The following is a 25,634-nucleotide window of genomic DNA, read 5'->3' as shown; positions in this document are numbered from 1 at the left end:
TATTCAACTATGACACTCCTTCAGAAGACACTGTTGAGGATTCAGATGATAGAGGGACCAACCTATTCTGGCCGCTTCATCTTCTCCTGGATGCACTATTTCTTTGTCTTTCTTCCTTAGGACCCTTTTGCCTTCCCTAGCTTTGATGCTATTAAGCCTCTTGCTGTGATGTTGACTGTATTTCTGTCTTCTCATAGCATGTAGGGGCTACCATGGGCATTGGATAAGCAGTTAGGTTTTCATTCTCTACCACTGGGCCTGGCTGGGTAAGGTGGCTGCTCATGTCTTTGCCTTTATTTTTGCATCCAGTTCTCACTTTCAGGCAACTATTGATTTTATTTTCCCCTCATGGGTAGCTGGCCCTGGTATTGTTTTTGTTGTTATTTTCTGTTTTTTAGGTCACTACTATAGTCATAATCCTCCACCAACTTCTGAATACTTACTGGGCACAAAAATGCCTTTAGTAAAATTTGCCTATATTTTCAATTATCTTAGCTGTAGCTACTGATTATTACTCTAAAACAGATGTGTATTCAGAATTACACATTTCATTTTTCCAAAATCTTGGATTTATCTTCCATACATTTGAAAATATTTGGACAACACAAATCAAAGAAACTTTTAATTTCTGTGTGGGAACCACAGATTCAACCATGAGTGGTTCCTCTATTCTTGTTTTTCTTTACATTTATCTCCTTCTTAAATAGCTTTAATATTACTCTCATATTCTTGGGATGATGTAATTTTCAAAATCTATGTCACAGCTCAATATCTAATACTAGTTACTGTTTGCAATAGGAAGAATACCAGTTACAGTTTGCAACAGTACCAGTTACTGTTAACAAAGCAATATATAACTTGCTGTTTAATAAAGGTTTTCTTATTAAAGAGATGCAGTTTTTGTTAAAGCTGTGGTCCCTAACATAACAAAATGTGTGAATTTACACAAATAGGCTTGAGTTTTTTATAGCAGAATATTAACAGAGCATTTTTATGTTGTTCAATCAAGCTACAATCTTTCTTATATTAATAAATGCTTGTTCTTGACAATAAAAGCAGACTATTTAGTTCACCAGTTTCTCATTACTGTTCTTTATTCATCTGCCTATGAAAGTAAATGAATCAAGGCCCTTGATTCACCAGAGAAATGTAGCCATCTGTCCCTAGAAGACATAATCCTAGCAGCAAACTGAGCATTTAGTTGCTGTTAAGGGCCTTGTAATTGGTTAGAAGCTCCTCATGGAGTTTCTTGGCATTCAAATGATTGTGTTTTTCCTTCCAGGTAGAGGAATCACCAGAGACAATTCTGTTTTTTTCCCAGATGTACATTTATGAAGGCTGTCCCTTCTCAAAAGCAACTTCTGCAGGCATAAAGTGCCAAGCAACAGAGCCCTTTGAACAAGAACCTCACCACCCTCATAACTAGGAAATGAGGCCTCACAGCTCCCACTTCTGTTTGTCATAGAGGGGTCCTGGAGGAACAGTGCCAACCCCAGAGCAAACTATTCCCACCATCCTGGGGCTGTGCTTCCAACTCCTCCAGCCCTTGCCTGCTTCCCTCATTCCAGCAAGCCTCTCCCATGGCTCTGTTCTGTGTTAGGTCTTTCTTCCTCCATTGCATCCTAGGACCCCAGTTCTTGGGCAACTTTAGAGGGCAGCCCAAAGCTGTGTCCACTGAGGATGTTTCCTGGCTCTGAGGATGTACTTCCAAGGAAAGCTCTTTCAAGGATCACTTTCTGAGACCTCCGTTATTGCCTCAGCTTAGGGATTGTAAACTCAAATACCTCCAGCAATCAAGGAATTGAGGGAAATGGAAGAAGAAGACAACAGGGAAGGCGAAAATGTGGTGGACTGCAGAGTTCATTTTCCAGGGAAAGGAGAAGCCAACCAGACCTTTAGGGTCCAGCTTCCGAACCCTCCAGCTTTTCAGTGGCAGCCAGCATCCAGATTTTATGTGCAGTCTCCCCATTCTAAAACACCAAAACACTATGTTGACTGATAGAACACAGCGGTCAATGGACTCTGCTCCTGGGCTCATCAGTCAGCCATGATCAGCTCAGTTAACACTATGCTGACTGAATAGAACACAGCAGAACATAGAGCAGAATCAATGGACTCTGCCCCCGGGCTCATCAGTCAGCCATCTCTGCAACTGTGTTTCACACCAGCACTATTGTTCTCTCTTAGCTCTTCTTGGCCTGAGACATTGATTTACCTTCTCTCCCGAGTGAAAATGTTGGGTGCAACAAACAGAAAAGCCAATCTGTACTTGCTGAAATAACAAGGAATTTCACGGGCATCCCCAAGGAAATTCACATTAACAGATTTACAGTCTGCAGACACAGACTCCATTTCCCTGTCACTATTTGGGCTTCATCCTCAATCCCACTGCCCCTCTGTGTGTGGTCCAGAGGGAAGGGCAAGTTTCTTCTTAAAGCTCTTTCAGAAGAGTAAATAAGAATTATCCCAGAAACCCTGTTAAGGTATGTGTCATGTCTCATTGGCCTAAGCTGGGTCATGTGTCCTCTCCTGAACCAATCAGACAAGAGAGATGGGGTTACCCTCATACCAACCAAGCTAGAGCCCTCAGATGCGGTTGGGTCATAGTTCCTTGAGGCTTATGCCTGTACCATGTGTGTGCATGCATGTGTGTACATGCATATGCATACCTGAGGAAAATCTGGGTTCCTTTAAGAAGGCTAAAGGGATGTATGGTTGCTAAGCAGTTAACCAATGAAGTCTATTATAATGTGCTTTGTATTTTATAAAACTGCCTTTTCCCAGCCTGGTGTTGTGGGTAACCCAGTGCTCCTTCCTGCCAGTGTCCAAATTCTAGTAATTGGAGAAGTTGACATTGCTCCCAAATCCTCATATTGTTTTCCTGTATCTCCACATAGAGAATGGGGGCACATAGGCCAACTGAGTTCCTAGAACAGATTCGGCATAGGCGTCAGATTCGGTTTGACATCCCTGTAAACAAACATAGAATTTCTGAGTTCATTTTTTCCTCGTCTGTAACATGAGGAGAATATTAACTACCCCAATGGGTTGTCAAGAGATCAAATGAAAAATATGTAGCAAAGTTCTTGATATACAGTAAATGTTATATGAATAATAGTTCTTATTACTATGTTCATACCTTCATCCCTGAAGGTAGTTATTCAAACTCGAAACTAGTTTAGTGATATATTCAGTGTTTTGGGGTTGGTACTGTTTTTCCCACTTAACCAACGTCTAAAAAGCCGAACAAAACCTCGCTTGGAGTTTTAGGAATTGGGGACTGAAATCTGCCAGACTTTTTTTTTTTTTAATTATTGAAGAAAAGCTATTGCTGACTTGGGCAATTGATTTCTTTGCTCTTTTTCTTTAAGCACAAATTTATTGTCGTTTTAATTTTGCTGCTGAACTTGGGAGTTGAAGTAAATGCATCATCAGCAGTTGGCTGCAGATAATCAAGGAAAGTTATCCTTAGCAAACTAAAGCAGGAACAGAAAACCAAATACCACCTGTTCTCACTTATAAGTGGGAGCTAAGTGATGAGAACACACAGACACAAAGAGGGGAACAACAGACATGGAAACTTGTTGGGGGTGGAGAGTGGGAGGCAGGAGAGGATCAGAAAAAAATTACTAATGGGTACTAGGCTTAATACCTGGGTGATGAGATAATCTGTACAACAAACCCCCATGACACAAGTTTACCTGTATAATGAACCTGCACATGTACCCATGAACATAAAATGAAACTTAAATTAATAAAAAAAAGAATTGAGTTCTTTGTCTTTTGTTCACTTTTTTTTTTAATCTACAGAGGACAGTTCTGGGAGGCAAATACTATTCCACTTAACTTCCTTATATCTAAAAGGATCTGTAAAATTGAGACAAAGATTTAAGATTAAGATTATTCTTAATATTATTAATAATGACATCTAACATTGGTATAATACTTTGCGGTTTACAAAATTCAATCACATTTTACAAAGGGCAGGATTTTAAGATCTGTGAGATTATAAATTTCTGGGTTTCACTCATTATTTATAATCCCTATCTCAATGCCTAGTGCATAATAGGTGTTTAACAGATACATGAATGAGCCTTAAAATATCTCATTGGGGATACATCTGGAAGTTACCATCATTATTCTCCCACTGTAGAAGGAGAAACAGTCTCAGAGAGATTTGGTGACTTTCTTAAGGCCACTTAGCTGATAAGTGGTGAAAGCAAGTTTGGAACACAGTGGCATCTTCTGTTTTCCTAGTACATACTTTGGGGTGGGGAGGAGAGGTGGACTTTTCCGACAAGTAGGCTAGTTTGTGATTGTAAAAATTAGGTTCCATAAGGTGTAAGGGGGTAAATCCAACCCATTCTGTGAGAGAATGATAAGCTCTCCTGACATATGTGTTTGGTGGGACTTACTACCGACTCCGGTCCACTCAGCAGCCTTTGAAGAGAAGGTACTGTGGGCATCGGAAGAAAAAAAATCATCACAAACAACGACAGTATATAGCTGTCATTTATTGAGAAGCTACTATGTGTCCGATAAGATATTTACAAACATTGTCTCTAATACTCAGGTTACCCATTCGAGACTGCATTATTTAGAGTTTACAGACCAGGAGGTACAGATTCAGAGTAAATAACTTTTCTCACTCTCACAAAAGGGTTAACCCACTCTTACCCAGCCATCCCTAATCAGACATGTGATTGTTTTACACAGATTCTTTTGAAATGGATCCTAGTTTGCCACATCAATGAGTCTTTAGCCCGGTGAGAGAATTTGCCTTTTGAGATGCCCAGAATTATGCCAAGTATTCTGCCATACCTAGAAGACGAGCACTTTCCACCCTGAGCGAAGATGGGGTTATTGCAGGGGGTTCAGTGATCCACACGCACACTAAGGATTGTCTGAAAAATGGGCAGAGAAGGTGAGAGAGAGGACACAACCCCCTTTACACTTTGGGGCTTGTGGACTGAAGAAATCCCAAACAGAATCCCCAAGCCTGGTGGCACAGTTTAGATCAGAGAGTCTCAAACTCTCTGTGGGGAGACACCAGTACTAGATTTTTATTCTTCCAGTCTGCTTTGGACCAATATGTGTTAAATACACACACACACACACACACACACACACACACACACACACACACGTACACACAATAGAATTAAATTGCTCTTATTTTCTGCACTTGTTTTTTGGAGTAGTGGACCCCAACCCCTGGGCCGCGGAACTGAGCTGCACAGCAGCAGGTGAGCTGCGGGTAAGCAAGAAGCTTCATCTATATTTACAGCTGCTCCCCATCACTCACAGTACCACCTGAGCTCCACCTCCTGTCAGATCAGCGGCAGCATTAGATTCTCCTGGGAGTGCAAACCTCTTGTGAACTGTGCAGGTGAGGGATCTAGGTTGCATTCTCCTTATGAGAATCTAATGCCTGATGATCTGTCACTGTCTCCCATCACCCCCAGTTAGTTGCAGGAAAACAAGCTCAGGGCTCCCACTGAGTCTACATTGTGGTGAATTGTATAATTATTTCCTTATATATTACAATGTAATAATAATAGAAATAAAGTGCACAATAAATGTTATGTGCCTGAATCATCCTGAAACCATCCCGCCACCCTGTCTTTGGAAAAATTGTCTTGCATGAAACTGGTCCCTGGTTCCAAAAAGGATGGTGACTGCTGTCGTGGAGGACCAGTCAGGCACTGTTCATGTTCTGGCATGGTCCATGGGTCACATCGTGGCTAGCATTGGCTTATAGATTTTAACACATTAAAAATATTGCAATTGTCTTCACATTATTTTGGTACAGTATTTATAAAAAGAATCAATTTACAGTGTACTATAGATAATAAGGACCAGTATTGAGACACAAGTTAAGTTGTGTAGTTGAATAAATTCTTTCAACCCTGTCAGTGCATTTCTGAGACCATACAACCTCATTTAGAGACAGCATCAAAAGTCTATACTTATATGCACATAAGGGTTTTAAGCACAGATTATCAAATCCTACTGACCCTCGTATTAGGCCCTGCTCATGCATTTATATCTTACTACTTTTCACATGTATTAAATGCTGTTGTGATTAATAAAACATAATTTAGGTAAGAGCTCTGAAGAATTTAAATTAGCTGCTTGATTTTTTTCTCTACTCAATCAGTACTGCAAGTGTAGCTGCTACCCTGTGGGAGAATCAACATAAGTCTGACATTAAAACGAAATCCTTTTACTTGAAATCTTTGATAACCACTTCTACACACAGACCTTGAGAGAGATGCATGAAAGTTGGCCAATTCCACTACATTTGCGGAATTGCCAATACCAGGACGCTATTGTCTCACCTGGGGCTCTCTCTTAGTTCTGTGTAGTCCAAAGGGCTTGTGGAAAGTGCTTCCTTTTGTTACGAGACCTCATGTTTTCTATGAGAAAAAAGCAAAGACTTCTTACTCATCTGGTAACATCCAGCATGCCAGGCACTGGTTTAGGCCGCAAGGAAGGAACCTCTATCTTCGGAGGCTCAGGAGGAAGCGTGTGGAAGGTTTGGGTCATAACCACTGTTTACTCCGCAGCCTGTCTTCTGAAGTGAGGTGTATATGGGCAGTAGCTGGACTCATGCACCTGATTCCTGAACGAACTCTTCCAACCTTTGGTACTGGGCCTATTCAAGCTTTTGTTTAGTGCAAGAACTGAGCTTAGGGCACAAAAATGACAACAGTAGGAACTTAAATGGCTTACAAACTTTGTCCGGGTTTCCAGGCAGGAGGATGTGGGTCTAGAAGCTGGCTTCCTCGGCACCAAGCAGTGAGACATGGAGGGTCTCAGGGTGGTGAGGCTGTCTGGGCAACGTGCAGAGGAAGGGGCAGAACTGCAAAGGGCTATCGACATCCCCTGACAATGGCAGAGGCAGCTTGTGTACCCAAGGCAGGAAAGGACTGATTTTTCTGAGTTAAAGAAGAGACAATTCTCAAGGGAAAAGGGGCTTTTTTTTTTTTTTGCTTTGTGATGGTCTCTAGAGACACGTAAAATTTTGTGTTTTTCCTATATTGTGGCAATCCTCCTGGACCAATGCTTCTCAAACTTCAATGTGCATGCGAATGACCTGGGGATCTTGCTAAAATGCAGACCAGGTGCAGCAGGGCTGAAGCAGTGCCTGAGATTCTGTCTCCAACAGGCTTCCTCCCAGGTGAGACTAAGGCTGCTGCTCTGTTATAGTGTTAGTTTGTAGGCTATACCTTCAGTAGCAAAGACCTAGAATCCACCCGGTGATCTGGAACCATGGGAATTGGCCTGACCTGCTTTTTGGAAGGCATTGACCCCTGTTTCAGCCACGCTTGCATACTCTAATCACTGTGTAGTCTACAGCAGCATTTTCTTCTCTCAAGGGTCTTGAGTAGTCAATGGAGATCTTGCTAGAGGGTGTATATTGGTTGCTGTGTTTAATCATTTAAAAAAAAATCTTTGTTGTGCTGTTGAGTACATCTTCTTTAGGGCAAAATGACAGCAGTATCTGTCATGAACAATCAAGGCCTGCTCAGTCCCATATTATTACAATGCACTGCCCTGACCCACATATCTAGAATATGGTAGGGAATACTTCCCTATAGTAAATCCTAATGAAGAGGGCTTTGCCATTCAATCATAAAATGATGAGCTCCTATGTCATGTTTGGTGAGGGAATAATGCTGCAACCTTTTAAAGATGAATGGATTACAGAGTATGTGTGTAAAAGGAACTAAAGCCAATGATTATTTTCTGGGCATTGAGTTCAGCTATTAGGTATAACTTTGCCATTTGAGCTCCTGGATTAAAAACAATTACAGACATTTAAAAACAAATTCCATTTTTATATTTTGTCTCTTTTGAGCTATATCACATGGTTTCTTAGGAAGGAAGTTAAAAACTTGAAGCCCATTCAAAATCAAACTCGAAAGTGATTTCAGCAAAATGGAGGTTTCATATCACACTATGTGCTTATAAACGCCAGTCCTTCACTCAGTGCAGCGCATCCCAGGCTTTTTGGAAGGCATTGACCCCTGTTTCAGCCACGCTTGCATTGTCTAATCACTGCACTGTCTACAGCAGCATTTTATTATCTCAAGGGTCTTGAGATTTTGCTGGAAGGTGTGACTTTCCCATCCAACTTCCTGAGTTGATGATAGTGGTCTTTAACGAAGAGATCATTATGTAACACAGACCAAACTGATCTTTCAAAATTATTTTTAGTGGATTGAAAAAGTGGCTCACTTAATGCCTCTAATTTCTTCATGTATTTTAATAGGTCACATCTCTAAAACATTTCATGGGTCTGTCAGCGACTTTGATTGAAGCAGAAATTAATCTTATCAGATATCCTGATGAGGGCTTAGAAGAGTCTTTGCTATGAAGAGTTTTTTGTTGTAGTGGTATTTATGTTAATCAGATTTGGCTGATACATCTTTCACTCATAGAATTTCAGAAGGAAAAATAACCTAACCAACTTAGAAATCATCCAGTCCAACTATCTTATTTTACCAAAGTAGAAACAGCGGGGGTTTACCCAAGGTCACACAGGCCTGTCGTTGGATCTTAGTCCTGGGCTCCCCTGAATCTTCCACACTGCCTTTGTGTGTTGGTTTATGAAAGGGACGCAGTAGCTTTGAGGCCCAAGGAAGCAGGTTCCCCACCATTCCCACTGAGAGCCAGGGAATTTAGTTACCACTCACAGCATTGCCACACTCACCAGACCCTACCTCCTGGCAGAGCCATAGTGGACTCACGAATGCTCCAGGGAGTCAAAGTGGCTCGGAAGGAGCCCACATACTGTAGCCACTTAGCCTGGCTCAAATACTGTCCTGCTCCATTCAAGCTGTGTGACTTTGGGCAAGTCACTGAACCCCTTTGTGGCTCAGTTTCCTCCAATATAAAATGAGAACCTTCCTGGTAGGATCATTGTGAGAACTGAGTGAACGAATATGTACCGAGGAATTAGAACAAGCAGTTAGGCCATTGTATGTGTTACATGAGAGTTTCCAAACTGTGGACCTCCACAAGTTACTGAGTTGTAAAATTAGTACTCTGAGTCATAAATAGCATTAGACAAATTAAATGGCATATGGATTATTTTGGCTTCTCTTTTTGGGGTCCTTTTGGTTCCGTGTGTGTGTGTATATGTGCGTGCGTGCGTGTGTGTGTGTGTGTGTGTGTAATGGCTCACAATGTAAAATGTATTTCTCATTGAGGATTTGTGGTTAAAAGAGTTTGGAAGCCCCTTCTTCAGGGACTGGAGTGAACACATTTATTTTTCTGAGCCTGGACCCACGGTGGTGAACAAGGCTCCCTGTGGACATAAATGCATAAGGTGAGCTCTGGCTGAGACTTAAATGTGCTTCCTTTGCAGAGGGAAACCAAAGGGCAGTTTCTCATTGACCACATCTGCAACTACTACAGCCTGCTGGAGAAGGACTACTTTGGCATTCGCTATGTGGACCCAGAGAAGCAAAGGGTAAGAGCTGATTTCTGTCTGGAGCCATTTTCAGGGAGTGACCCAGACTGTGGTGCCCTGTGGGGGTTCCTCTCAAAGCCCTACCGATGCCCTTGTTCTCAGAGATTATTGGGCACATGAAACCCTGTGTGAGTGGAAGAGGCTGGCGCTGTACTTACTGGACTGGGTGAAGCAGGAGAAGGGAAAAGTTACCCTAGGCCTTTCCAGAAGGCTGCTCCCATCTGCTTAGAGGAGAGAATGTCCCTCTGCCCTTTGAACCCAGGGTTTCCCAAAGTCTCTCAAACAATGGCTACATAAAATTTCACTATGGAGAAAATCACCCCCCCGCCCCAACCCCACTCACTATAAAAAGCTATTGAGGCTGGGATCAGTGGCTCACATCTGTAATCCCAGCACTTTGGGAGGCCTAGATGAACAGATCACTTGAACCCAGGAGTTCAAGACCAGCCCCGGCAACATGGCAAAAGTCCACCTCTACAAAAAATACAAAAATCAGCTGGGCATGGTGGCATGTGCCTGTCATCATAGCTACTTGGGAGGCTGAGATGGGGCAGAATAGCTTGAGCCTGGGAGGTCAAGGCTGCAGTGATCTGTGATGGAGCCATTACACTCCAGCCTGGGTTACAGAGCAAGATCCTGTCTCCAAAAAAAAAAAAAAAAAAGTTATTGGGAGAGAGAGTAATTGAGAAATGACTGCTTAATGGGTATAGGGTTTCCTTTTCGAGGTATGAGCATGTTTGAAATTTCATATGGATGGTGGTTGCCACTGAAATGTACATTTTAAAGTGGTTAATTTTGTTACGTGATTTTCACCTAAATTTTTTTGAACAAAGTTTTGACAGGTGAAGGGTTTAAGTCACTTCAGAAGCAGATCCTTGGGCACAACTAAACTTGAAAGCCCCTGTTTTATTCTTGCTCCTGGAGACACCTACCCTTTTTAGTATCTGTTGGTGGGGAAGAGTGAGCAGGAGAGTCTCACCTTTTGAGCTGGTGTAGCAGCCTAGGTGTGTTCAGTGTAGCATAGGCCAGAGCCATGTGATGTGTGTCCTTCATATCCAAATGGCCCCTGGGGATCTCCACCCCCAGCTCCTGGGGTGGGTCTCAGGCATGGGCTCAGAGGTCCCAGCCGTGGGCTCGGAGGCTCAGTACACACTTGGGTCTCTGCTTCTTACTAGCAGGACAATGTGTAAAGAGGTCACCTGGGGGTGACCTGGAAGTGGGGATAGGACCCCTCTGCCTTCTTTAATTTGCTCTCCTCCTCCTCAATGTCCCTGATCTTCTTTCTGTCTCCTCTTTCCATCCCTACACCTCACCTGGCTCTTAGTTTAGTATTTACTGACCCAATACCATGAGGAGAGGTCACAGAGTATATTTCTGTAAAGAAGAGGATATTTGAGGAATAGATTAGATTTGTGTCTGATACATAGAGAATCTTATTTTGCTCTTGGAGTCCTAGGGACCCACGTTTGTATGAAGGGATGCAATGAAGTATTACAGCTCAGAAGAATTTTGGTTTCCTACAGTACTTGCAGTAACCTTTGGATGGTCCAGGCATTTACCTGAGTGAGACAAAGGTGGCAGGACGGTGGTGGGGATGTAGGGCTGACATGACGTCAGAGAAGGGCATTCATGGTGTTTACTGAGTCACACTGGTTCCCAGACCTGGCCTGCAAGAAAATCACCTTAGGTGTTTGCTAAAAATGCACAGTGTGGACCCTATTCTAGATCTAAACCAGAATCCATGGGGTTAGGGCCAGCAACATGCACTTAGCCTATTCCTAATCTAATTTTGATGCAGCCAAGCCAGCTTTGGTCTGGGGACCATGAAGCAAAGACATTCATAGCCATAACTTTTTATAGCCTATGAAGATATCACATTTGTATAAGAGGGAAAGAAGCTCAAAGAAGTTGTTACTTGTCCCAGGTTTCACAGTTAGTAAGTGGTAGAGTGAGTGTTTGAGTTTAGGGTTATAGATCAAAGTCCCTGTGGACCAAATAAACTCTGGACTGTATTAGTCCTCTAGTCACCACTGCAAACAGGTTATTTTGTGCAAAATTCAATTCTAAATGATAAATAGCCAACCTGCAGAAGTAATTCTAGCTACTATTTAGTTGAGCATCTATCTTGTGCCATGAACGTTACTCATTATAGCCTTGTCTTGCCGAAAAGCCTTTAAGGAAAGGGGAAGCTAAGGCCTAGAGAGGGTCAGTGGCTTCCATAAGGCAAGACATTAAGGAAAAATTAGTGTCACAAAATAACAATAGTATTGGATTATAACCCATAGAATGAAATAAATATCCATGAGTCCATCCTGATATAATTAATTCAATAAAAAATAAAGGGAAGACTTGGGTGAGCTCTTCCATACAGAAGCATTTTAATTAATAAATGTAAAGGAATGAGTGAAATAGAAAATCACCATACACAATAATAATTATTGTAGGCAAGAGCTAAAATTCGTGTGCAAAAGTTTTAAGGAGAAACAGGAAATCTGCAAAGTAACCCCTCCTTTCCAAGGTATTTTTTTAATTACAAAGGAAAAAATAATAACTCTATAGTGGAGAAACATGACAGACAACACTTTAACCAAGAGACCAAGATTAACATCACCAATAAAAAGATATATTAACATCAGCTACCTCCTGATACCATGCACTGAGAAGTACACATCATCTCTGTGGCATTCTTCCCAATAATGCATAACCTCAATCAAATATTGCGAAAACATCGGGCAAATTCAATGTGAGGGACATTCTCCAAAATAACTGACCTTCAAAAGTGTGAGGTCATGAAAGACAAGGACGGACTGGATTCACAGTCAGAGATTGGAGCGATATGTGAACTCAAGGCAATCTGGAATCCTGAAACATAGACAAGTATAGTGGTGGGAAAACAGAGTGAACTCCACAGAAAGTCTGTAGTTCAGTTAATGCTATCACAGAATAGTATTAACCAAATTATAAAATAATAACTCTGTAGTGGAGAAACATGACAGACAGCACTTTAACCAAGAGACCAAGATTAACATCACCAGGAAAAAGACGTATTAACATCAGGTACCTCCTGATACCATGTGCTGAGAAGTACACATCATCGTAGAATAGCATTAACTAAATTGGCTGATACTGGCTTCTTATTTTGATAGTTGTACTGTGATTACACAGGATGCTAACATCAGGGGAAGATGACCGAAGGTTATACTTTACCATTTTTGCAACTTTTTCGTATGTCTAAAATTATTAAAATTTTAGACTAAAGTTATAAAAGAGAAGTCTTTAGGTTGTTTATTGTTCTTTATATTTTGACTCTATTTAATGTAATTTTTAATGCCCAGACTTGGGTAGTAGAGTAAAGAATGGGGTAACCCTCAAAACGAAACTGTCTTATCTCATGTAGCCACTAAGTTGCTTAGAGGTGTTCCTGAATACTTCTCTCTGCATCATGCAGCTGTTATAGCCTTTTGATTTTGAGGATACGATGTAAGTGTAACTTCCACTTGGGTTGCAGGGTAGTAGCTGCACACAACTGCAAGGACTTTGGACTCAGAAAGATATGAATTAAAAATCCCATCTCTCCTGATTAGTAAGCTATGTGTTCTTGACCAAGCTATACAGCCTCTCTGAGTCTGTCCTGATGGATAAAGCAAATAACAATACCTACCTCTAGGGTTGATATGAGAATGAAAGATAAGGTATATCAATGCTTAGCACATGGTATACCTTAAGTATATGGTATGTGTTATTTTCACTCTTAGCTGTTATTATTATTCTTATAATTATTATGCATTGGCTAGGTCCAGGTGAGACATGAGGAAACACAGTCATGATCAGTATCTCTAAAACCAAGAAATGTTTATAAGAACATCTTTTAAAGGCAGGGGGGCACTACTATTAAGATCTTTGGAGAGAGAAGGCAGAAAATGGGCCTTGGATAATTAGAAAAATGGACTCAAAGACATAAACAGAGACATGCTGGTATGGACATTTTAAGCAGATATTAATTGACCAACTTTTTTTTTTTTCACCAGCTCCTGTATTTTTCTTAATGGCAAGTAAAACTGATGAATTATTTGGATAGAAAGCTAATTAAACAAGAAAATCAAGTGAGTTAGAGAAGCTGAAGTGAAAGTTACCTTCGCCTTGGGGCCTGGTGTTTTGTGTACAACTCAATTTACAGTAAACCATTGTTGAATATTAAATATTTAGCACGATTACATTTGGAACACCATATGTTTGGCAAGATGTCTCATGCCCCAGATGCTCTGGAAGTGGGAAACACTGAGTCAGGAAATGATGACTATCTTTTGCTATTTTAATGTCCAGGGCCCAGCATTTCCATTATTATTTTTTAATTTGATATAGGGAAGGATAGGTTGAATACTGGCCAGTAAAAATCCCCTCGGTTTCTACGACGTTCGTCTTCTAAGGAACTTGCATAATCTTAGTTGCCTAAGATTAAGGAAAGGGTGGATGGTATTCTCCCCATTTTACTGATAGAGAAAACTGCATCAATAAGTCTAGAAGTAATTCTAGAAGAAGGTAGTACTTGGCTTAAGTTTAGATTTTTTTTTTTTTTTTTTTTTTTTTACTCCAGTATATTCTTTTTACCACTTCTGTTCAGGTATTTGGGTAACTTCCCCTTGGAAAGATGAAGTTTTGAAATAATTAGCTGGATTTCATAGCTCTAGTTTCCATGGCTATGGTTTGAGGTGTCCATTGTCCTGGGTTTTCCCCATATATTCTTCTATCCTTTTTCTTTCCCCAAATTCAGCTAAGGAAGTCACCCCTCACCCCGTGCCTTAGAGCTGAGTGCCCCAGCTCCCAACCCAGCCAGAGGAAGAATTACACTGGGACTGGGTTGTAGGATGCTGCTTTATGGTCTGGAGGGAGTTTGTACTCAATGCTTTTGGTTTCAACTTTGGAATTGCTAATTATCTGTGTAACCCGTTTGCATCAGTGTTGTTGACTTTTCTGATTTTGACTCACACCCAAAGATGTGGGATTCACTTTGGAAATCCATAGTTTTGGGGTACACTCCTCAAGTGCCCAATGATAGGTCATTGTGTCTTAATGTCTACCAGACACTAGAGGATTTAATAGGTTTTCTGATAGGAGGATGAGCTGGAAATCATGGACGCAAGATCACGTTCAGCCCTGATCCCCGACCCTCACAACCCTGATATAATTACAGCCCCGAGGCTTTTATGTTGGTAGCCAGAAGGAACTAGTCAGCCTATCAGTAAGTTTTATTAATAACAGGAAAAGACCTTGTCTATGTTTGAGCAATTTGCTTTTTCTAGAGGCACCTTGGGGAGGACGTGGAAGGGAATAAAAGCCGGCCCAGTGATTGGAAGTTTCACTCTGGGGATGGTGCCAGGAAGCCAGACAGCATTATGTCCCACCAGCTGCTCCTGCCATTGAGAGGCTGCTTCCTGCTTCTCAGGATAATTACTTCACAGATGCTCGTCACTAGGAGCAAGAGTGGTACCTAAGATTTAGGGCAGCCCTGCACTGAAGGAAAGGGTTGTGCTGCTGCCTCAAGTCACTGATCACAAATTTGTCTGCTCAATGAGTCCTCTTTTGTTTATGTTTCAAAATGTATTAAAGATCAAGACTTCTTGAGTGTGTGTGTTGGGGCAGACAGTTACAAGTAACTTGACTTTGTGAGAAAGGACTTTGGCACTCAAGTTAAAAGGAAGACAGTACTATCATGACAGCTTGAAAATGGGATATATTGTCAGTGATTCAATTGTGGCTCAAGGTATGAACACTGATGCGTTTAGGAAAATTGTCAGATTCATTCAGCAGAAAGCAGAACTTGGTCTTTAACTAAAAGGTTGGCTCATAATTGACTCTGTTTACATCTGATATCCTCTCCTGAGGAGGGAAATGGATACTTGATAAAATGTTGCCATCTAGAAGTCACTTAGCAAACGGAGATGTCCACATTATAGTGGAAGGGGAAGGGCAAACACATGACCTGGTTATCTCATTTGAGCCAGAAGGCAGGGACTGGAAAAATGCCATTTTATCCTTGTTTGAGTCAGGAAAAATCAGGAAGATATCCAAGGTAAGAAGTTTTTCCTCTGTTGGTGGTGGGACCCTGGGCAGAAATCAGTCAGGGAAACAGGTTTAAGTGTGATGGTTGAAGAGTCAAGTACTCACTGGAGGCTTCCAGCAGGCAAGAACAGCAGGGCTGACTAGAGACCAGCAGGTTTGGAAGTTTCAAGTTAGTCTTAAAGATATCTTTAAGTCTAACTGGGAAGACTGGAATGTGGCTATGATGTATGACTTGGAGAAATAAAAATGGTATATAGGTTACAAAATGACTATTTTATTTCCTTCAAGGTTCAGTAGTAGTTGTGTGTTACATGTGTGGATGTTAATGATGAGGATCTAGTAGTTCTCATTATCTATTGCTGTTTAACAAGCCTTCCCAAAAGTTTGTGCCTCAAAACAACATAATTTTATTATATCACAGCATTTTGTGGCTCAGGGATTTGAGCAGGGCTCTGCTGGGAGATTCTTCTGCCCCATGTGGTGTTGACTGAATCACTCAGTGGTGGTTAGCTAGTGGCTAGTCTGATCTGGAGGATCCAAGACATCTTCACCCATACACCTGGTACCTTGATGGAGAGGGCTGGAAGGTAGGGCTCAGGGGTCCCCTCCCTCTGATGTAATTTCAGGCCCTTTCCAGATGACCTCTCCAGCAGGGTGTTTGAACTTCTTAAGTGGTCACTTAGAGCTCCAAGTGTAGGTGGAGCCACTTACCAAATAAGTTGCACAGAAAAAAGAACAGGTTTTGGGGGAAAAGTGATAAGTTCTGAACGTTTTGAGTTGGGACGTGTGAGAGAAGTTGAGGTGGAGATGTTCAGTGTATAGATGACAATATAGTCTGAAGATTAAAGAAGAGGCTTGGGCCACAGATGGGGATTTTGGAGCCAATGAAGTCTTTTATGACTTCAAAGCCCTGGGAAGAGATTCCAAACCAGCAAAGGAGATGGACAAAAAACAGAACAGAAAGAAAAGAATGTGCAGAGAGAGACGTTCTGGGAGCAAGGATAGGTGTAGACTCAATAAGAGGGATTGAGCTGCAGTTCCAAGCAGGGAGGCAGGATCAAAGGACTGAGTCAGAAAATGATGACAATCTTTTGCTATTTTAGGAAATTGTTCAGGTGCTAAAAGCTTTGGCATCATGAAGACCAGGGCAAATCCTATCTCTGCCACCTGCTGGTTGTACCACTTTGAGCAGGTTCCTTACACTCCCTGTGTCTCAATTCCTTCATCTATTAAGTAAGGATACTAATATTACTTATGCAATAGAATTGTTTTTTAAATGAATTAACCGTACTATCAGTTTAGTAACTGGTCTTTTTACTATTTCATGCTTTAAAGATGTTTAAAAGACCCATGTCACATGATTACCTATGTAACAATCCTGCACATTCTACACATGTAACCCTGAACTTAAAATAAAAGTTAGAAATTTTTTAAAAGGCCCATGAGTCTGGAGGCTAGCTGATCTTTGACTTTAGAACAATTTGGTGGCAATGTTGTTAAATTTATGTGGCACGACAGCAAATGCTACATGGTGGTAAATTCCACTGTAACAAGCTTGAAAAAAATCCCATAATTTCATTTCATAAATGATTGCATTTTAGTTACTAGTGTACTTTAAAATAAATAGTAATACATTTTTTAAATATCCGATTGCATTTTCAAATTATGACTTTTTTTTGAGTGTACATTAAATATTTCTTGGGAGTAGGGACTGGAATGCAAGGGTCAGGATGGCCTTCCATCTGTTTTTGTAAATAAGGTTTTATTGGAACCCAGCTAATTCTGTTCATTTACATATTGTCTGCAGCTGCTTTCATGCTCCAATAGCAGAGTTGAGTAGTTATGAAAGAGATCCATGTAGATCACAAAGCTTAAAATATTTACTTTACAAAAAATAAAAATTGCCAACTCCTGTTAGAGAGCGTTGAAGTTAGTGAAGGGGATGGAGGTTGCTTAATGGATGAAGAGACACATAGGCTGTTTTTTAGACTTCCTGGCCCCTCCCCTAATTTGTACAGTGTTTCTTCTTCTGGCTATTATCTATCTTTTGCCCATCCCTGAGACCCTAGAATACAAAAACATCATAGCTAAAGGAGTGAAAAACACTACAGTGAAACAATGAAGATTTTTCCTTCCTTTCTTCCTTCCTTCCTTCCCTCCCTCCCTCCCTCCCTCCCTCCCCTTCCTTCCTTCCTTCCTTCCTTCCTTCCTTCCTTCCTTCCTTCCTTCCTTCTTTCCTTCCTTCTTTCCTTCCTTCCTTCCTTTCTCTCTTTCTCTCTTTCTCTTTCTTTCTTTCTTTCTTTCTTTCTTTCTTTCTTTCTTTCTTTCTTTCTTTCTTTCTTTCTTTCTTTCTCTCTCTTTCTTTCTTTTTCTCTCTCTCTTTCTTCCTTCCTTCCTTTCTTTCTTTCTTTCTTTCTCTTTCCTTCCTTCCTTCCTTCTTTCTTTCTTTTTTTTTCTTTTCTTTTCTTTCTTTTTTTTTTTTTTTTTTGAGATGGAGTCTCTTTTTTTTTTTTTGAGACAGTCTCGCTTAGTCGCCCAGGCTGGAGTGCAGTGGCGCGATCTCGGCTCACTGTAACCTCTGCCTCTGGGCTCAAGCAATTCTCCTGCCTCAGCCTCCTGAGTAGCTGGGACTACAGGCACATGCCACTACACTCAGCTAATTTTTTGTATCTTTAGTAGAGACAGGGTTTCACCCTGTTAGCCAGGACGGTCTTGATCTCCTGACCTCAGGTGATCTGCCCGCCTTGGCCTCCCAAAGTGCTGGGATTATAGGCATGAGCCACCGTGCCCAGTGGATTTTCTTACATAGATTGATTTCCAAATGGACAAACATTTTTTGAGCGTTCGTGATCTACAGGTTTGTTGATGTTGTTATTGTTGCTGTTGTGTCATAGATTTTCTTGAAACTGGAATGGAAACCATGACTATTGGCAGCTAAGTAACTAGGTCTTGCTATAGCCTTATAATCTGGAACACTGATAAGGCTGCATTCATCAGATGGCATTCTTTTTTCTCCAGAAGAGGTCAGAGGGGCTGGGAATGACATAAATTGGCTGCATGATAATGCAGGGACTAAGTTACTCTGGAGCTTTTGTCTAGGTGGATGCGAGAATCAGGCCATCTTTTTAGGGTCATCATGGGAATTGCTCAAATTTTGGATCTGGTTACTATTGAGGTGAAAAACAATCTCCTGTCTGGGGAGGTGCATTCATTCTTTTTAAAAGCCCCCTGGGTTATTTAACATATTTCTTTGGGCTACAAATTACTCTGGCTTAGGGTACCAAGGGCTTTGAGAAAGTAAACAGAGAAGTGCGTAATTTATTCTGTAATCATACACTGAATCGATTTCAACAGAAGCCAAACATTTGAAGATAACTAAGTGCTATATTGTTTACTTTTAGATGCAATGTTTTTTGGTCTTAGCAGTGGCCAAATTAAAAATCAATCTTCTTAGTCACAAATTACCGCCTCACACCCTCCTTCTTTTTCCCCAACCAAGCCAAAATGAGAATATATGAAAGATACGCACCATTTGTATGATGAGGTAGAGAAAAATGATCTCTCAGGGCTAAGTGCAGCTGCGCCTAGCAAAATTACAAAGAAAGAAACATACATTGGCAATATCCTCATCCTTCAGGTTCATAGACTGTGGACTGTTAGAACAAGGAATCTCAGGAGTTCTGGAATCAGCCTCCCACCATCTCCACCAAGATTACAGATAAGGAAACCAAAACATACGTTTAGGAATCTCTCTGCTTTTCACCCCCTTTGTGTAGCTCATCTTCTTTCTCTTGAAACTGCTGTCAACCAAAATAAATTTGTTCTAAGAAAAATCTTGAAATATGGTCAGGTAGATTTCAATAATTCTGCAAATCTGTTAAAACTGGGATCTTTCACAGGGGCTTTGCAGGTTTCCAGGGTTTAAGCTTAAGGCAAAGGGAATAAATCCCCACGGAAAGGATTTTAAACACCATGGAAGACAGCTTTTAGTGGAGAGTTAGGGAGGCTGTTTTAGGTCTGGTTTGAAGAAGCAGACCTTGAGATAAAAATTTATGTTTAAGTGATTTGTTAGGAAGTGTTTCTAGGAAAAGACTTGTAGGGCAGTAGAGGATTAGAGGAGGGAGGGGAAGGAGGTCAAGTAAGTGTGTAATGCTGGGCAAAGTCATGTAGAGGGTATTTTGGGCTCAATCCCATAGGGAAGTTCTGGAATCAGTGTAGGCCATGCCTTAGAGTTGTCCTATCCAAGGGGTGAGGGAGCAGAGGTATTTATACTACCACATCTGATAGTCATTAGTTAAGAGCTACCCTGGTTTGTGGAGGGTGAGATGGGGTAGGAAGTTTCAATTCTCTACCCCGTGGTGGACTCCAGTAAACTGAGGGCAGCCTTCCTAAAAAGCGTCAGGCTACTGGGGAGCTTGAGAGTATCTGCTGCAGATGCCTTCCTGGTACCTTCAAATCATACTAAGGGGTGCATCCACTGGTTCATCTTGCTCCCCTAGTTCATTTTGTAGAATCAGTGATGGGGTCTTAGCTTCCTTATAGCCTTTGGAAATTTTATTCTACATGAGAGTTGAGGAAAAGAAGATTTTGGTTACAGTAAATTAGCCAGAAATTTAGATATTTGGTTACCAGGTTCTCCTTTCTGCCTGTCTTAGGGAAACTCGGTTTCCAATAAGGAGAAAGACTTAGAAATATCAGAACAGCATATATTCCAAGTAGTATCAAAAGGGAAATAGCAATGCAATAAATGTTCTAAGCTTTATATCTAATTACCAAGCATGCCACATCATGGTGGTTATTTTCTCCCTAAAGTGTAATCCATCTGTACCTCCAATAATAGCAGGAGTTATTGGTGTAGTCCAGACTACACTTCACTGGCAAACTCTTAACTCTAATTGGAAGAATGAGAAAAGAGAGGAGAGAGAGGAAGGGGATGAAGAGAGAGGCAAAGGGCTAACAGCTGGTATTGCAATTGTATAGATAATTGATCTCCTCATGTTGAACAGAAGGGAGAGTGAGATGGGGATTCGGGGAGGAAGAGAAGGACAAAGTTAGGCTGGGCGTGGTGGCTCACACAGTTAATCCCAGCACTTTGGGAGGCCGAGGCAGGTGGATCACTTGAGGTTAGGAGTTCGAGACCAGCCTGGCCTACATGGTGAAACCCCATCTCTATTAAAAAATATATATAAACTAGCCAGGCATAGCGGCCTGTGCCTGTAGTCCCAGATACTCTGGAGACTGAGGTGGGAGAATTGCTTGAACCCGGGAGGCAGAGGCTGCAGTGAGCCGAAGGCTGCTGTGAGCTGAGATTGTGCCACTACACTCCAGCCTGGGTGACAGAGCAAGACTCTGTCTCAAAAAAAAAAAAAAAAGAAGGACACAGTTAGACTCACGGAAACTGCCATGGTACCAAACTGCCATGGTACCAAGTGAGAAGTTTCTTTCATGGAGCCTAAAGATGGAAATAGCCAGTGCTGTTGAGCCTTCCTGATGCACCAAGCTCTGTTCTAAGGCCTTCTTCATGAATTAACCCATTTAAACTTCCCGATGATGCTGTAAGTGAGGAAACCAGGGAACTTGCTGAAAGTCCACAGCTTGTCAGTGTTAGGGCTCGGATTTGAATCTAGGCCTGCTGGCTCCTGGGTCTGACCACAGTGTCAACCCTGGGTGCTCAGCTGGGTTTGATATCTGCCTATCATGTATGAACTCCTTCAGGTTAATTTACATGAAGCCTACTTTCATCCTCTGAGTAGATGTTAGCTATCTCTTTTAAAAAAATAGATTTTTAATTATTTGTGTAATGTACTGTGTTAGGCTGTTCCTGCATTGCTATAAATAAATACCTGAGACTGGGTAATTTATAAGAAAACAGGTTTAGTTGGTTCATGGTTCTGAAGGCTGTACAGGAGCCATGGCGCCAGCATCTTCTTCTGGAGAGGTATCAGGGAGCTTGCAGTCATGGTGGATGGCCAAAGGCAAGCAGACGTCTCACACAGTGGGAGCAGGAGAGAGGGGGAAAGCACCATACACTTTTAAATGTCCAGGTCTTGCAAGAACTCACTATCGCAAGCACAGCACCAAGAGGAAGGTGCTAAACCATTAATGAGAAATCTGCCCCCATGCTCCAATCACTCCCCATCAGGCCCCACCTCCAACATTGGGGATTACGGTTCAACATGAGATTTGGTTGAGGACACGCATCCCAACTGTATCATGCACCAGTACATGTAAAAAAGTTAAACCTAAAACATCACGGAAAATACTGAAGTCATGTTTTTCTTTGGCTAACACTCCTAAACGTGTGTTCCCCACTCCTATTATCCTCCCATTAGTCTCATTTTACTGCCTATCATTTCGGATCTTTACCAATATATTTAGATGCTTACATATGTATTTTTTGAATATATGGTAATGTCTGTACTTTTTATTTAAAAAGAACACATACTAAATATATAGTGAAGTTGTTCAAAGCCTCCCAAACTTCCTCAATTTCTGACTGTCTTAGTATCTTAGTGATTATTTTGTTGCCTCCATAGGCCAGGAGAATACCTAATAGTTTCATCTAATAAGAGTTAGATCCAAACAAGTAGTTATGTCCTAAAATCTTAGTAGTTATGTAAAACATTATACATGTAAATAGCAGAAAAAATAGTATTTTCATTTCATTCTTAAACAACCACAAGTGCTTAATAACGAGTGCCTGTTGGGCACCCCTAGGATCATATTGGACAGACCACCATGCTCATTGCTTGTTGCACACCTATTTCTGTGTGGTACTTGCTTATCAGCATAGCAACTGCTAGAAACCAAGCTTTGCAAAAAATATATATATTTGATACCTTATATACATATGACATCAAAAGGAATATAGCACAGCCAGGTGTGTTGGCTCATGTCTGTGATCCTAGCACTTTGGGAGACCACGGTGGGAGGATTGCTTGAGCCCAGGCGTTTCAGACCAGCCTGGGCAACATAGAAAGCCCTGCCAGAAAAAAAAAAAAAAAAAAAAAAAAAAAGGGAATATAGCACAATCTAATGTTGGAACTGTGTACTCCTTTGAGTTCATAATTCACATGGCGCTGAATGATGTCTACTATGGCTGTGTTTCTCTGGGGGTGATTTAGTGCACAATTTGGGAACTGATTGCAGGTATAATGATAGATTTTTCAGTTCACTTTTTGTATCCCACATTATGCCTTAGAGATCTGCCCATGCTACACATAAAGATCTCCCTCATAGAAAACACTGCTGCAGAATCATCCAGAATATGAACAGACCACAGTCTGTTTACCCATTTTCCTGATGATGGCCATTAATGTTATTTCTAATATTTTGTAATTTTATATAATATTGCAGTGAAGATTCTTGTTGGGTACCTCTTTGTTTGCATGGGTGAGTTGGAGAATAAAGGAATTGCTGGGCTATGGGCCTGTCAGGTGTTTTTTGTTTTTGTTTTTGTTTTTTTTGAAACTCAGTCTTGCTCTTGTGGCCCAGGCTGGAGTGCAGTGGCGCCATCTTGGCTCACTGCAACCTTCACCTCCTGGGTTCAAGGGATTCTCCTGTCTCAGCCTCCCCAGTAGCTGGGATTACAGGCACCTGCCACCACGCCAGGCTAATTTTTATATTTTTAGTAGCGATGGGGTTTCACCACGTTGGCCAGGCTGGTCTCACACTCCTGATCTCAGATGATCCACCCACCTTGGCCTCCCAAAATGTTGGGATTGCAGGTGAGAGCAAGCCACTGCGCCTGGTCTTTTTTAACTTTTAAGTTAGGGGTACATGTGCAGGTTTGTTATATAGGTAAACTTGTGTCTTAGGGGTTTGTTGTATAGATTATTTCATCACACAGGTATTAAGCCAAGTTTCCATTAGTTATTTTGCCTGATCCTCTCCCTCGTCCCACCCTTTGCCCTCTGATAGGCCCCAGTGTGTGTTGTTCCCCTCTGTGTGTCCATGTATTCTCATAATTTATCTCCCATTTATAAGTGGGAACATGTGGTATTGGTATTTGGTTTTCTGTTTCTGTGTTAGTGATTTAATGAATACTAACAAGTTGAACTTGGCCCTCTTTGAAGAAATGATTTCCTGTAATTCCTTGAAACGTTATTGCTGGCTTATTTTTCCTAGGACTCTATACCTCATGACTCTCCCTTTGGAGAGGAATAGCTGTCCTGAAAAAGTGTGTAGAGATCACCTTGTAGAAATGGGTAACTGAGATACACTAGGTCTGAAAGGCAAATGTAGGGTGTGAATAGGCTAAGAGGAAAAGGGTGATAGAAACTGATCTGAAACTGCAAAGTGTATTTCTTAGGACAACAAGGAGGCCAGTTTATTTAGAGTAAATAATTTATTTAGGACACAGATGGCAAATACCTTGCAGGCATGCCTTACATGTTCCCTGTCCCCTCCATGGCAGACATTGCCAATCTATAGCAGCATGGCAGACATAGCCAGTCCATTATGGCACTCATTCTTTCAGAGCCTGCACCTGGTTTTGGAATCCTCCTCACAGCCCTGGTGTGGGCACACAAAATGAAACTGACTTGGCACCCTGGAGTCAGAGACAAGTTGGAGAAGCACGTTGAAGTTAGGCAGGAAAGGGCCGAGGAGTTTGAAGAATGCCAAACAAGGAGAATTTGGAAAACATATTTATATTTCAGACTTTATTAGCAAAATAACTGGTGATTCTGTTCTGCAAAACAATTGCAGTAAGTATTGATCTCTTGCCGCTATTTGTTTTCTTACCTTAGTTCTAAATGATCCTATTCATTCATTTCTAGAAAAGTAATTTAACCACCAGGGGCCTCTTTTATTATTCTTCTCCATGAAGCACATATATTGAAAGATGGGGTCTAATAATGAAACTGTACCTATTAAATAATAAGAACTGCATCAGCCAACAACAATCATTTTATTTAGTATTTTCACATTTCATGCACTGTGTATATTACATTTGTTAACTTTTAAATCCTCACAACAGCCCTATGAGGTGGGTGTGATTACTGTTCCCGTTTTATAGTTGAGGAAACCGAGACACAGAGAGATTAAGCATCTTGAAGGTTTATAGCTAGTAAGTGGTATAATCAATGAGTCTTCCTCTGTTCAGTTATAAAAACTATATAACTTCTAATTAGAAGGCGATAATGAGAGTCCCCAAATGAGTTGATATAATTTTAGCCAGAAGCAAAAAGACTTGTTTTTTCAGTTTGTCTGTGCAACGTGGTCAGGGGTAAATATATCTTGTTGAGTTTTTGTTTGTTTGTTTGTTTGTTTTGTTAGACTTTCCATAATGTTGAAACACTTATAAGACTCCCATTATTGTTTTTGAAGACTGCAGAGATCTGATACCCTCAGTGGTTTCTAATCACTGTTTATCAGCAGAGTGACCTTAGGCAAGCTGTTTAACATCCTGAGCCCCAGTCTTCTTATTTATAAGTGGAGTGGTAGGGAGGACTACATAAGATAGCACATGGAAACATTTGAATGGCACTTGGCATTTAGTAAGCACTCAACAAATACTAGCTATTATTATGGTTATGCATTTACATCAAAGAATATGGATAGCACAAGACCTGAGGCTTACTGGATAACACAAAGGAGATAGAGTGAGGTGCAAGAGCTCAATGGACGGTAAGTTTGCTCTTCTGATTTCCTCTCCGGCATCAAGCAGGCGGGATGCCTCCAGAAGGAGAGCTCCCTGACCTCAGGATGGATACCCCAGGACACCCCCTGTATCATCTCTAAACTACAGGTGTATAAAGTGACTCTAAGTGACATTCCATGAGCAGCTTCAGGGACCTCATGGTTAGTGATCTCAAAAGCTGCCCAGCTCTCAGCATGTCGAAGTGATCTTTGTATGTGCTGCAGAGAGGGCCAGCCACCGGGACCAGCGTGGTGCCTACTTCAAATGCCTGACAGTAACATGGTTCTGAGCTCCCCATGTCTTTTGGCTTCTTTATTTTGTGATAGAGCTGATTTTTCTTCTTGATGACCTCAGGCCTCTGGAAATGAGATATTGAAGATCATTTACTCCTCCCTACTGTAAAGGAAGAATTGCCTCTGCATGTGATAGGGCTAATGCCAGCTTGACCCA

At 41.3% G+C, this 25,634-nt stretch overlaps 2 protein-coding genes across 3 annotated transcripts in view; one reads left to right on the top strand and one right to left on the bottom strand.

Annotated features, from left to right (window-relative positions):
* IDNK (IDNK gluconokinase) overlaps positions 1-25,634 on the bottom strand; it is an 865,727-nt gene that overhangs the window by 259,179 nt on the left and 580,914 nt on the right. The gene's annotated exons all lie outside the window — the stretch shown is intronic.
* FRMD3 (FERM domain containing 3) overlaps positions 1-25,634 on the top strand; it is a 293,473-nt gene that overhangs the window by 147,674 nt on the left and 120,165 nt on the right. For both annotated transcript variants that reach the window (XM_050761399.1, XM_050761398.1), the window contains exon 2: positions 9,377-9,481. In XM_050761399.1, the coding sequence (XP_050617356.1) occupies positions 9,377-9,481 (105 nt within the window). The remainder of the gene's footprint in view (positions 1-9,376; positions 9,482-25,634) is intronic.

Source organism: Macaca thibetana, chromosome 15, assembly GCF_024542745.1.
Source record: "Macaca thibetana thibetana isolate TM-01 chromosome 15, ASM2454274v1, whole genome shotgun sequence".
In the NCBI taxonomy this organism is placed as follows: domain Eukaryota; kingdom Metazoa; phylum Chordata; class Mammalia; order Primates; family Cercopithecidae; genus Macaca; species Macaca thibetana.
Note: the sequence above shows the minus strand (reverse complement) of the source record. Positions and strands in the feature narration are given on the sequence as shown.